Here is a 12,405-nt window from a genome sequence, read left to right as displayed (position 1 = left end):
ACTGTTCGAGTATGCATAGTTGCAGTGGTCTGAGGTGTAGGCGAGCAAATGGAACCATGTCCATTGCCGCTACCATTAGTCCGATTACCTCCATACACTGAGCCACTGACGGCCGAGGAATGGAATGAAGAGCTCGGCAGGTGGTTACAAGTTTTGATTTCCTGACCTCCGTCAGAAATATTTTCATTTCTACCGAGTCTATCAGAGTCCCTAGGAAGGAATCTCTTGTGAGGGGGGAGAAAGAACTCTATTTTTATGTTCACCTTCCATCCATGAGATCTCAGAAAAGCCAACACGATGTCCGTGTGAGACTTGGCTAGTTGGAAAGTCAACGCTTGAATTAAGATGTCGCCTAGATAAGGCGCCACTGCTATACCCTGCGGTCTTAGAACCGCCAGAAGGGACCCTAGCACCTTTGTGAAAATTCTGGGAGCCGTTGGCTACCCGAAGGGAAGGGCCACGAACTGGTAATGCCTGTCCAGAAAGACAAACCTGAGAAATTGGTGATGATCTCTGTGAATATGGATGTGCAGATAGGCATCCTTTAAGTCCACGGTGGTCATATATTGACCATCCTGGATCAGTGGCAGAATAGTCTGAATAGTCTCCATCTTGAAAGATGGGACTCTGAGGAATCTGTTTAGGATCTTGAGATCCAAGATTGGTCTGAAAGTTCTTTCTTTTTTGGGAACCACAAACAGGTTGGAGTAAAACCCTTGCCCTTGTTCCGCTTTTGGAACTGGGTGAATCACTCCCATGGTATGTAGGTCTTCTACACAGCGTAAGAACGCCTCTCTTTTTGTCTGGTTTGCAGACAATTGAGAAAGGTGAAATCTCCCCCTTGGGGGGGAATCTTTGAAGTCCAGAAGATATCCCTGGGAAACAATTTCTAAAGCCCAGGAATCCTGAACATCTCTTTCCCAAGCCTGAGCGAAGAGAGAGAGTCTGCCCCCTACTAGATCCGGTCCCGGATCGGGGGCTACCCCTTCATTATAGTGGGATAGGAAGGGGCGCTGAACCGCAATCTGGAAATGTATATAACTTAAGACCTTTGCATTAATTTATATTTAGTTGGTGTAGAGAATACCAATATTAAAACCCCTTCATGCTGTCTTGGAGGCAGCTGCAGGCTTCTTGGCCTGTTTACCCTTGTTCCAAACCTGGTTAGGTCTCCAGACTGATTTGGATTGAGCAAAGTTCCCCTCTTGCTTTGCAGCAGGGGAAGAGGAAGCGGGATCACCCTTGAAGTTTCGAAAAGAACGAAAATTATTTTGTTTGGTCCTCATTTTATTTGTTTTAACCTGAGGGAGGGCATGGCCTTTCCCTCCAGTGATGTCTGAAATAATCTCCTTCAGTTCAGGCCCAAATAGGGTCTTTCCTTTGAAAGGAATGGTCAAAAGCTTAGATTTTGATGACACATCAGCTGACCAGGACTTAAGCCATAACACTCTACACGCTAAAATGGCAAAACCTGAATTCTTTGCTGCTAATTTAGCCAGTTGAAAAGCGGCATCTGTAATGAAAGAATTAGCCAGCTTAAGAGCCTTAATTCTATCCAGAATATCATCTAATGGGGTCTCCACCTGAAGAGCCTCTTCCAGAGCCTCGAACCAAAAAGCAGCTGCAGTAGTTACAGGAACAATGCACGTAATAGGTTGGAGAAGAAAACCTTGATGAACAAAAATTTTCTTTAGGAGACGCTTTGCCAGTGTAAAAATAGCTCCCTCCACCTTAGGGACCGTCTGCCACGAGTCCCACATGGTGTCAGATATGGGAAACATTTTCTTAAAAGTAGGAGGGGGAGCGAACGGAATACCTGGTCTATCCCACTCCTTAGTAACAATGTCCGCAATCCTCTTAGGGACCGGAAAAACATCAGTAAACAGGAACCTCTAGGTATTTGTCCATTTTACACAATTTCTCTGGAACCACAATAGGGTCACAATCATCCAGAGTCGCTAACACCTCCCTGAGCAACAAGCGGAGGTGTTCTAGCTTAAATTTAAAGGCCATCATATCAGAGTCTGTCTGAGGGAGCGTCTTTCCTGAATCAGAAATCTCTCCCTCAGACAGCAAATCCCATACCCCTACTTCAGAACATTGAGAGGGTATATCGGATACGGCTACTAAAGCGTCAGAAGGCTCAGCATTTGTTCGTAACCCAGAGCTATCGCGCTTCCTTTGTAACCCAGGCAGTTTAGATAAAACCTCTGTGAGGGTAGAATTCATAACTGCGGCCATGTCTTGTAAGGTAAATGAAGTAGACGCACTAGAGGTACTTGGCGTCACTCGTGCAGGCGTTACTGGTTGTGACACTTGGGGAGAACTAGATGGCATAACCTCATTTCTTTCTGTCTGAGAATCTTCTAGCGCTACATTCTTAAGGACTACAATATGCTCTTTAAAGTTTATAGACATATCAGTACAAGTGGGACACATTCTAAGAGGGGGGGTTCCACAATGGCTTCTAAACATATTGAACAAGGAGTTTCCTTGATGTCAGACATGTTTAACAGGCTAGTAATGAGACAAGCAAGCTTGGAAAACACTTTATTCAATGTAAAAACAACAATTTCAAAAAACAGTACTGTGCATTTAAGAGAAAAAAGGTGCACACATTCTGCAAAATAGCTTAAAAATGCAGCAAACATTTTGAATTTTTTTACAGTATATTCAGTAAGCCTTAGTAAGGTTGCTCCACCAGTAAAAGAAGTAATTAACCCCTTAATAATGAAACCGGATTGACAAGTTTCAAAACCGGAAAATACACAACCAGCACCTTGCCACAGCTCTGCAGCGGCGCCTATCTGCCCTTAGGGGTTGAATCTGAGGGAACAAGGCTTCGTTTTGGCCCCAAAATTGAGTCAGGACCCTCCTGTGTTGCAGCTTGCTGTCCGGTAGTGAAAAACAACTGCGCATCTAAGGCGCGAAAATAGGCCCCACCGACCTCACTCGATGTCTGTGGGGCCTTAAAGTAACACACTAATGTGTTTCAAACAGCCATGTGGGTTATAAAACCTTAATATGAGCCAAATGAACCCTCCAAATAAAAGTCCCCAAAAACAATTTCCATATTTCTCACAATAAAAACGTTTGCTCTATTATAAATATGTGTCAACCAGAAAGTAACTTAGCCCTTATGCAAGCTTGTAATACCACAATAAGTCTCTGATTACAGCTTACCCTTCCCCTCATGGGGATACTGTCAGCCTTTTCTTGAAATATCACAGTTTTTCTAGAAAAAAATGACTGAACATACCTCAGTGCAGCATAGCACGCAAACCGTTCCTCACACTGAAGTTTTCCTGTACTCCTCAGCTTCTGTGGGAACAGCAGTGGATCTTAGTTACAAATGCTAAGATCATCATCCTCCAGGCAGAAATCTTCATCTATTTTCTGCTTGAGAGTAAATAGTACACACCGGTACCATTTAAAATAACAAACTCTTGCTTGAAGAAAATAAAACTAACATTTGTCACCACAATCACTTTACCCTTCCTCTTGCTTAGAGCCGGCAAAGAGAATGACTGGGGGGTGGAGTTAGGGGAGGAGCTATATAGACAGCTCTGCTGTGGGTGCTCTCTTTGCCACTTCCTGTTGGGAAGGAGAATATCCCACAAGTATTGAATGAATCCGTGGACTCGATACATCTTGCAAGAGAAAGACTTGCTGTGCCGAGTTGGGCGCGTAAACAGTGGCTAATGTAACTACTCTACCATATAAGAGACCCTCTACTATAAGTAGTTGGCCCTCCTTGTCTCTCTCGACCCCCCGCGGCTGGAAGGGGACCCTGCGGTGTATAAGTATTCCAACTCCATTCCGCTTACTGGGCCCTGAGGAAAAAAATGCCATGGGGTATGTGGAATTATTCCACCTGGGTTCTTTATGTTTTATAAAATGGGTCTCCTGCAGGAGGATAATATCCCCCTGGAGTTTATGTAGTTCACAAGAGACAATTGATCTCTTCCCTGGGCTATTTAAGCCTTTAACATTAATTGCGATAAATTTGAGTGGGTGACTATTCGTTGTGAATCGTGGGGGATCATTATGTTCTCAGGTAAGAGGGGAAAGAGAAAGGTGAAAAGTGAGAAAAATAAGCAAAATATTTTTAGTGACTGCTGCCCCGTTTTATGCATATATTGACCACAGACAATCATTAAAGAAATGTTAAAGAAAACCAAAACAAAACCAAAATTGTGTATCCAGTGTATGTACACTCCAACAGCACACTAGATGCCTGTAAAGCGACAAATAATCTAATTCACAGTTGCAATTCTGCCGTACCAGTATGTCAAGTCTAAAAAGTTACTCTAGAGGGTATGTGCCTGTATTTGGCCCTACTGAAAAAGTAAGATGAAGGCTTTACAAATTAGTCATTTGCATTATTGCCATTAGTACTAAAGAGTCGAACTGGGTAAATGTATTACAATATAGATGAGTGTTATTGGATGAACCGGGGTGGGGGAATAGGAAAGGGAAGTGAGGGGGGAGGGGAAAGAGGAGGGGTTAAAGAAAGGAGATGGGAAAGGGGGGAGTAGGGGGAAAAGAACATGGAGGGGAGAGGGAAAGGAAAAGAAAGAGGGGGGGAGAGGGGAGAAGGTGAAGAGGAAAGGGGAAGAGGGGAAGGGAAGGGGGGAGGGAAAGGGGGGAAGTGGGAGAGGAGGGCCAGGGAGAGAAAGGGGATGAGGGGGAATGAGGGGAGGGGAAGGTAAGGTGAGGAGAGAGGGAAAAAGCTATTGTGGAGGATGGATGGATGGATTAAGGAGACAGGGGAGCAACACAGCATGGAAACATCAGGTCGGCAAGTGCTAACAAAAAACAATATTAGCAAACATCATCCTGAATCTCAAACCTGTGAGATAATGTGAGTCTAATGTCTTCTTAACAAGAAGGGGAAGGAGGGAGGAGGAGAGAAGAGGAGGGGGCAGAGGGGGAGGAGGGGAAGAGGGGAGGGGAGACAGGGGAAAAAGGTGAAGGGGAAGAGGGAAGGGTAGGGGGGGAGGAGAGGAGGGAGTGAAAAAAGGGAAGGGGAGAGTGGGAAGGGAGGGAGGAGGAGAGAGGGAGGGGTGAGGAGGGGCAAAGGGGAAACTGGAAAGGAGTAAGGTAGAAGGGGGAGGAGGGAAGGGGGGGCTAGGTGAGGAGGGGAAGGGAATAGGCTATTGGTATAAAGAGGAAGCTAATTCCACTTTAGAGCGACATATTACATTCAATGCAACAATAAGTATTATAAACATTCAACACTTCAAACATCAACTTAAGTCAAAGACCTGAATGGTGACATACGTCAAAGTCCATTTCTCAGATTCTTTTCCATTGACAAGTCTGCAACAGTTCTCAGTGGAGAAATCAGGTTTGAATGTCAGTATTTTCTGGGTTTGATGTTGAGTGTGGTTGGATATCTGGGTTGGGTGGCTCTATACCCAATGTAGAGCAGAATGTGGTCAGATCCTCCAGCGAACGGTATAGAGCCGTTTTGTCTCCAGCAGATGCTATTAGACATGTTGGGAACCCCCAACGATAAGGAATTTTGTGGTCTTGCAATACTGTAGTGAGAAATTTTAGTTCTCGTCGCTTCTGAAGTGTGGTAGGACTTATGTCAGAGAACACCTGAAGGTTGACACCGGTATGTGTGAGGGGATGCTTGTTCCTGCTGTGTTGTAATACCTCCTCTTGATCTTTATAATTTAGTATCCGGAGAATAACGTCTCTTGGTGGTGCTTTAGGGGATGGTTTGGGGCGCAGTGCTCTATGCGCTCTCTCTACTGCGATGTCGGGCGCCATAGGGGTACCTTTGATCACACAGAATAGATCCTGAAGATACCCCAGTAGAGCAATGGGGTTAATGTATTCAGGGATTCCCCGAAGGTTATTCTGCCGACTGTGGTTATCCAAATCTTCTATGTGTTCCATCAAGCCCTGCACCATGTTTGTAGTATATTGCGTCTGCGATGAGGTTTCTTTGACCTTTTCCTATAGGGAACCCTGTGTGTGTTCTATAGTAGTGACTCTCTGGGAGAGGTCAGTGACTTCCTTACGTAGTTCCCTGAACAGGTTCTTAATTTCGGTTGTAATGCCCTAAATGTCATCTTTAGATGAAAGGTTTTTCAAGTCCTCTTTGGTTACGTAACACAATGGCGTTTGAGTCAGTGTGGAGGTATGACCAGGGTCTTCAGATTTGGGTTCACTTGTCAAAGTGCCGTCATCTGCTGTAAATCTGTCTGCACTTTTAAAATAATGAACCATGTTTCTTGTTTTGGTTCCCTTTTCAGCAGCGTCAAGTTTTTTCTGCGCCATGTGTGCTAGTCTCCCTCAGTGACCCGATCTGTATGCTGAGCTCCTTCAGGATATCAGATAAGCCTCAGTGAGATATCAGCATCAAGCTACCTCTCCTGAATTTAGTGAGCAAGCACCCCTAGGATATGTAAGGTGTTCTCGCCAGGACAGGCCCAGAAAGTTGGTGTCTCAGGGGTTAAAGTGCCCCGAGCAAGGCTATACCGTTGTAAGTGTTACCGCTCCTGGATCCACTATGGTGCGCTCAGCTCTACTTGTTTGAGTCCCGTAGTGTAGATAGGGCTGATTTTAGTCAGTACAATGTCCCCTGGGTAGGTGCAGGTGCTTCACAGTTATACCGTATCAATAGCAACCTACCGTGCCCCCAGGTAGATGTAGATATCAGGGCCGCTTTGTGTTCAGGTTTACTATAATACCGGGTCTGTACTAGATGTCTCCGGTTATAGTCACCAGTGTCTGTATATAGTGCTAACCTTCTTTAATGTCCTTACCTTGTGGGGTGGGGTTGCTCCAATCCGATGGCGCACTTCAGTCCCAACTACAGAGAGGACTGCGGCCCAGTCGAATACGTCGTTAAAATACTGCTGTTCAAACGCCTCCGTTTTTTACTACAAATTGCCTCTGCTGCATGTTATGGCTTCCCCGGTTCATGGGATAGGTTGGGAGGTTATCGTAAGCCTAGGTTATAGCATATAGAGTCTTTGGGCCAACTTTCAGCTCGGGAGCTCTAGCAAGACACAGCCATTCTACTGAACAGCTAAGCTCCGCCCCCCCGTTTGATGCATGTTTTATGTTAAATGCACCGTTTTGCCTGGCATGTAAAATAAATAAATAAATAAAAAATGTGAATAAACAGATAGTCCTCCCTTCTAAGCACATGGCATGTTTGAAAAGAGATAATTTCCATTGATATAAACAATACAGTAGTTTTCTGTAGCATTCTACACAGTATCCTTAAAGGAAATGTCACACACTTTTGTGAAAAAACAAAACTATTCCTTTAAAATACTAAATCTAACAATGCAGAGTAGAAGTGAACTGAAAGCGTTTAATTTGTATTCTTAACTTACTAAATCACTGCTCCCCTGGCCACCCATGAAACTGGAGCATGTTTTCTAATCTCCCCTTCATTGTCTCTGCAACCAGATGCCTGATACAGCAGCTTCTCTGCTTGGCACCTCCTATCTATTCTGAACTGAAACCCACGATGCTCCTCCCCCCCAAACACACAGCTCTTAGTGTGCGAGTGTCATGTGACAGCTGGCTCTCACTCGCACACTGAAAGCTGTGCGATTAGGAAGGCTATGGGCTGGGTTGTGGGCGGCGCTGCAGACTCTGCAGGCTTAAAATGGAAAGGGCTTTTGCCTATACTTCTATCTATCGCATGTGCTGTGCTGTGCGATAGATAGAAGTAAAAACGGACAACACTGCAGTGGAGCCTGGAGGATTTTTTTTTATTTGGTTAGCCAAACAGGTTTAAAATTTTATTTTTTTATTTATTCATCCAAAAAGGTTTAACATTTTAATTTGTTATTTTATTTCTCACACTTTTTTTGTTCAGCAGGGTCAGGGGTTCACGTGCTCATATGCTCCTATAGAGGAGCCTCCACTGATTATGGGTTAATGGGATAAATTTACCAAATAAATATACATTACAGCCTCATGCTACATAATTAAAAACTAATCTATATTTCAGGATGAATAACCTTTGGATTATAATGTATCTTAAATAAAAATATATCTTAAGATTTTTGTTAAAAAAAGCATTTTATTTATAAAATCCTAGTTAAATCTAATAAATCCGATTTCAATAAAAAAATGTTTTCCATTTTTTTTAAATCATTGATTTTATCCACCCTGTTTTAAATATTCCTATCAAGGATAAATATGTTTGTTTTTAGCTTTGAGTGAACATCTTGGGAATGCTTAGTTAGAAATAGCACATATATATCATATACGTTATGACAACTGTGTAGTACAAGCACATTATATGGTGACAGCTGCATACCACTTTAAAATAAGGAAAGAACAAAAGTATCACGTCTTTCTAAGGATATTAAAACCTAGGGATTTTGGCCCCTATATAAATCAGTTTGACTCTGTGCATACAAAACACTGTAATCAGCTTGGGGTTTATGGTTTTCTAAGCCATTCCAACCAAGAAGAGTCCCTAACTCAATTAGAATAAACTGTTTGAAGTAAAAAATTATATAACCACAAAATCAAATTAAATGCATCAAAAAACCCCATTAGTCTCTCAGAGCTAGCTCCAGTGCGTCCCCCCGAGTATGTTCAGTCCCATCAGAGGTTGGTTTAAACCTGATCTCTTATAAACAGTTTCTTCCTATCCCAAAAGATCTAACATCAAATAATGAACAGAGAGTTAGTGTCTTTAATCCAAAATTTATTTTGGAGGTTAAAAAAAAAAAAAAAAAAAAAAGTGACCATAGGACCTGTGAGCCACCGCTGGATACCAGAATATATAGCAGTTTTGTTTCAGGCCTTGCAAGATCTTATGTCTGTAGTCCATATCATGATGATGGGCTTCCTGTGATGACACAGAGTGTCCCATTACTTGTAGCCACACAGCTGTAGCAGCCATACACACAGACAAAACAATGCTAGGACTGGCTCCCAATTTATTCTCACTAAAGTAATAATGAATATTTTTAAAAGTCTCATATACAGTTTAAGAAACATAAGTATTTAATCTCTTCCCTGGACAGAGGGACAAAAAAATACAGTGTTGACCTCTCTAGGACTGATGTGTAAATTAACTATGCTGTTTAAGATGGTGATTCACCACTTGCTAATGCCTATAAAATGAACTTTCCACTTAGTCTGCATTGTGAGCATTATCTAACAAGGGGTAAGCAAAGACCACCAGGAACTCAGGGTTGTTGCACATCAGTGGCATGGTCAGTGAGACTGTACAGACAGGACCCGGAGGGTGGTATTGATGACCAAGTTAGTGCCAAGCGATAAATCACGTGCCACTCGCTGGAAAGGAGGATGCACATTTGGTCCATCCAATGTGTCCAAGATACCTAGAGGAGAGAGAATTGAAACCAGGGATAAAAAGCAGTCAGACATGAAGTCAGTAGAGCTGGTCAGAAGTCAGAATACTGGCAAAGGATGAATGGATGTGGAGATTTAGAGATCAGAAGAAAATTATGAGACAATAAAAGAGAAAAGAGAGAGGAGACAATAAAAGGGAGATTTGAGAAGGGGACACAATTGTAAAGACACAAGAGCTGGGGCCTGTCAGAAAAGAGAGACAGAGGAGGCAATAATTGAAGCACACATGGGTAATAAGTGGGGGACAGGGCTTGGGCTGAAAGATAAAATTATATTACAGACTGGGGCAGAGGAGAGAGAGAGAGAGTAAGGACCCTGCAATCTCAGCCTCTTTAGCCAACACTATCTATACACTTAACACACATCCAGTATTAGGCAAGTTATGATGCCATTATACCGGGATTTATTCAGCCTCACAAGTGGTAGGTGCATGCGCCGGAAGCAATGCCGGGCTGCTCTGTTTTTCTACAAGAAGTTGTGCATGTTGCAGATTCTAACCAATCACTGTCCAGATGATCAGAAAATCCTGTAACCATTTAAGCGGGATTTCCAATCTAGTGCAACCCACCACTATTTTATTTTGTCTTGATTTGACCTTTGTAAGTAAATCAAACATTTGTCTGTGGCATAATCTGAACTACACCAACTAGAGAATTTACCGCTTGTTGAAACAGATACTGACCCTTGGGTTGGACACCGGATATCTCTGTTCATATGTTTGACAAAGTCTTAATTTGTTAGCCCATCTGGCAACTTCCATGCGAGTCTCACAGGGAAGATACACTGATGGTTAATGTAGAAAAATAGCTAACAAGTAGGTTGTAGCAAGTGGTAAAAGACAAGAGAACAGTCAGTTGACAGACAGTGGGTGACAATTTGAATGGCAGAGAATATGAAGAACTATGGTCCTACAGCTGCTAAGACCACGCACATAACCAGAGGTCACATATATTCTGGTCTGGATGTGTTCTTACCTTCCACCACCTTGTGATAAGCAAAGTGCAGATAAAGCAGAAACAGCATGTGCAGCGCAGTAACAGCACCACACAGGATGAGCCTCTGAGTGTGTCCTACCGTGCGTGACAGTAACACAGCCACCTGCAATGACACAAAGCACACTATAACACAAAAGCACACACTGTAACACACATAATGTAGCAACCACACACACAATGTAACACAACGTCACACACTAACACAACTACACACAAACAAAGTAACAACAGCACACACTAACACAACTACACACACACACACAATGTAACAGCAGCACACACTAACACAACTACACACACTAACACAACGCCACACACTGTATCACACAATGTAACACAAAGGCCCACACTGTAACACAATGTAACAACGGAACACACTAACACAATGGCACACAAGGACACAAAGCATTGATGTTACAGGTAACCTGAGGGTGTACAGCAAGACAAACAGGTAACCTAAAGGTGTACGGCAAGACAAACAGGTCATGAGGGTGTACGTCAAGACAAACAGGTAACCTGAGGGTGTACGGCAAAACAAACAGGTAACCTGAGGGTGTACGACAAGACAAACAGGTCATGAGGGTGTACAGCAAGACAAACAGGTAACCTGAGGGTGTACGACAAGACAAACAGATCATGAGGGTGTACAGCAAGACAAACAGGTAACCTGAGGGTGTACGGCAAGACAAACAGGTAATCTGAGGGTGTACGGTAAGACAAACAGGTCATAAGGGTGTACAGCAAGACAAACAGGTCATGAGGGTGTATGGCAAGACAAACAGGTCATGAAGGACACAAAGCATTGATGTTACAGGTAACCTGAGGGTGTATGGCAAGACAAACAGGTAACCTGAGGGTGTACAGCAAGACAAACAGGTAACCTGAGGGTGTATGGCAAGACAAACAGGTAACCTGAAGGTATACAGCAAGACAAACAGGTAATCTGAGGGTGTACGGTAAAACAAACAGGTCATAAGGGTGTACGGCAAGACAAGCAGGTAACCTGAAGGTGTACGGCAAGACAAACAGGTAACCTGAAGGTGTATGGCAAGACAAACAGGTAACCTGAAAATGTACGGCAAGACAAACAGGTAATCTGAGGGTGTACGGCAAGACAAACAGGTCATAAGGGTGTACGGCAAGACAAACAGGTCATAAGGGTGTACGGCAAGACAAACAGGTAACCTGAAGGTGTACGGCAAGACAAACAGGTCATAAAGGTGTACGGCAAAACAAACAGGTAACCTGAGGGTGTACAGCAAGACAAACAGGTCATGAGGGTGTACAGCAAGGCAAATGGGTCATGAGGGTGTACGGCAAGACAAACAGGTAACCTGAGGGTGTACGGCAAGACAAAAAGGTAACCTGAGGGTGTACGGCAAGACAAACAGGTAACCTGAGGGTGTACAGCAAGACAAACAGGTCATGAGGGTGTACGGCAAGACAAACAGGTCATGAGGGTGTACGGCAAGACAAACAGATAACCTGAAGGTGTACGGCAAGACAAACAGGTAACCTGAAGGTGTACGGCAAGACAAACAGGTCATAAAGGTGTACAGCAAGACAAACAGGTAACTTGAGGGTGTACGGCAAAACAAACAGGTAACCTGAGGGTGTACAGCAAGACAAACAGGTCATGAGGGTGTACAGCAAGGCAAACGGGTCATGAGGGTGTACGGCAAGACAAACAGGTAACCTGAGGGTGTACGGCAAGACAAAAAGGTAACCTGAGGGTGTACGGCAAGACAAACAGGTAACCTGAGGGTGTACAGCAAGACAAACAGGTAACCTGAGGGTGTACAGCAAGACAAACAGGTAACCTGAGGGTGTACAGCAAGACAAACCGGTAACCTGAGGGTGTATGGCAAGACAAACAGGTCATGAGGGTGTATGGCAAGACAAACAGGTCATGAGGGTGTACGGCAAGACAAACAGTTCATGAGGGTGTACGGCAAGACAAACAGTTCATGAGGGTGTACGGCAAGACAAACAGGTCATGAGGGTGTACGGCAAGACAAACAGGTCATGAGGGTGTACGGCA

At 43.7% G+C, this 12,405-nt stretch overlaps 1 protein-coding gene across 1 annotated transcript in view; it reads right to left on the bottom strand.

Annotated features, from left to right (window-relative positions):
- Positions 1-8,678: 8,678 nt before the first annotated feature.
- Positions 8,679-12,405, bottom strand: part of YIPF3 (Yip1 domain family member 3) — a 56,171-nt gene continuing 52,444 nt past the window's right edge. Inside the window, exons 8-9 of the mRNA XM_053712758.1 lie at positions 10,344-10,467; positions 8,679-9,338 (exon numbers count right to left, since the gene is read on the bottom strand). Coding sequence (XP_053568733.1) covers positions 9,211-9,338; positions 10,344-10,467 — 252 coding nt within the window. The 3' untranslated portion in view covers positions 8,679-9,210. The remainder of the gene's footprint in view (positions 9,339-10,343; positions 10,468-12,405) is intronic.

This window comes from Bombina bombina, chromosome 4, assembly GCF_027579735.1.
Source record: "Bombina bombina isolate aBomBom1 chromosome 4, aBomBom1.pri, whole genome shotgun sequence".
Classification (NCBI taxonomy): domain Eukaryota; kingdom Metazoa; phylum Chordata; class Amphibia; order Anura; family Bombinatoridae; genus Bombina; species Bombina bombina.
This window is presented reverse-complemented; position numbering and strand designations above follow the sequence as displayed.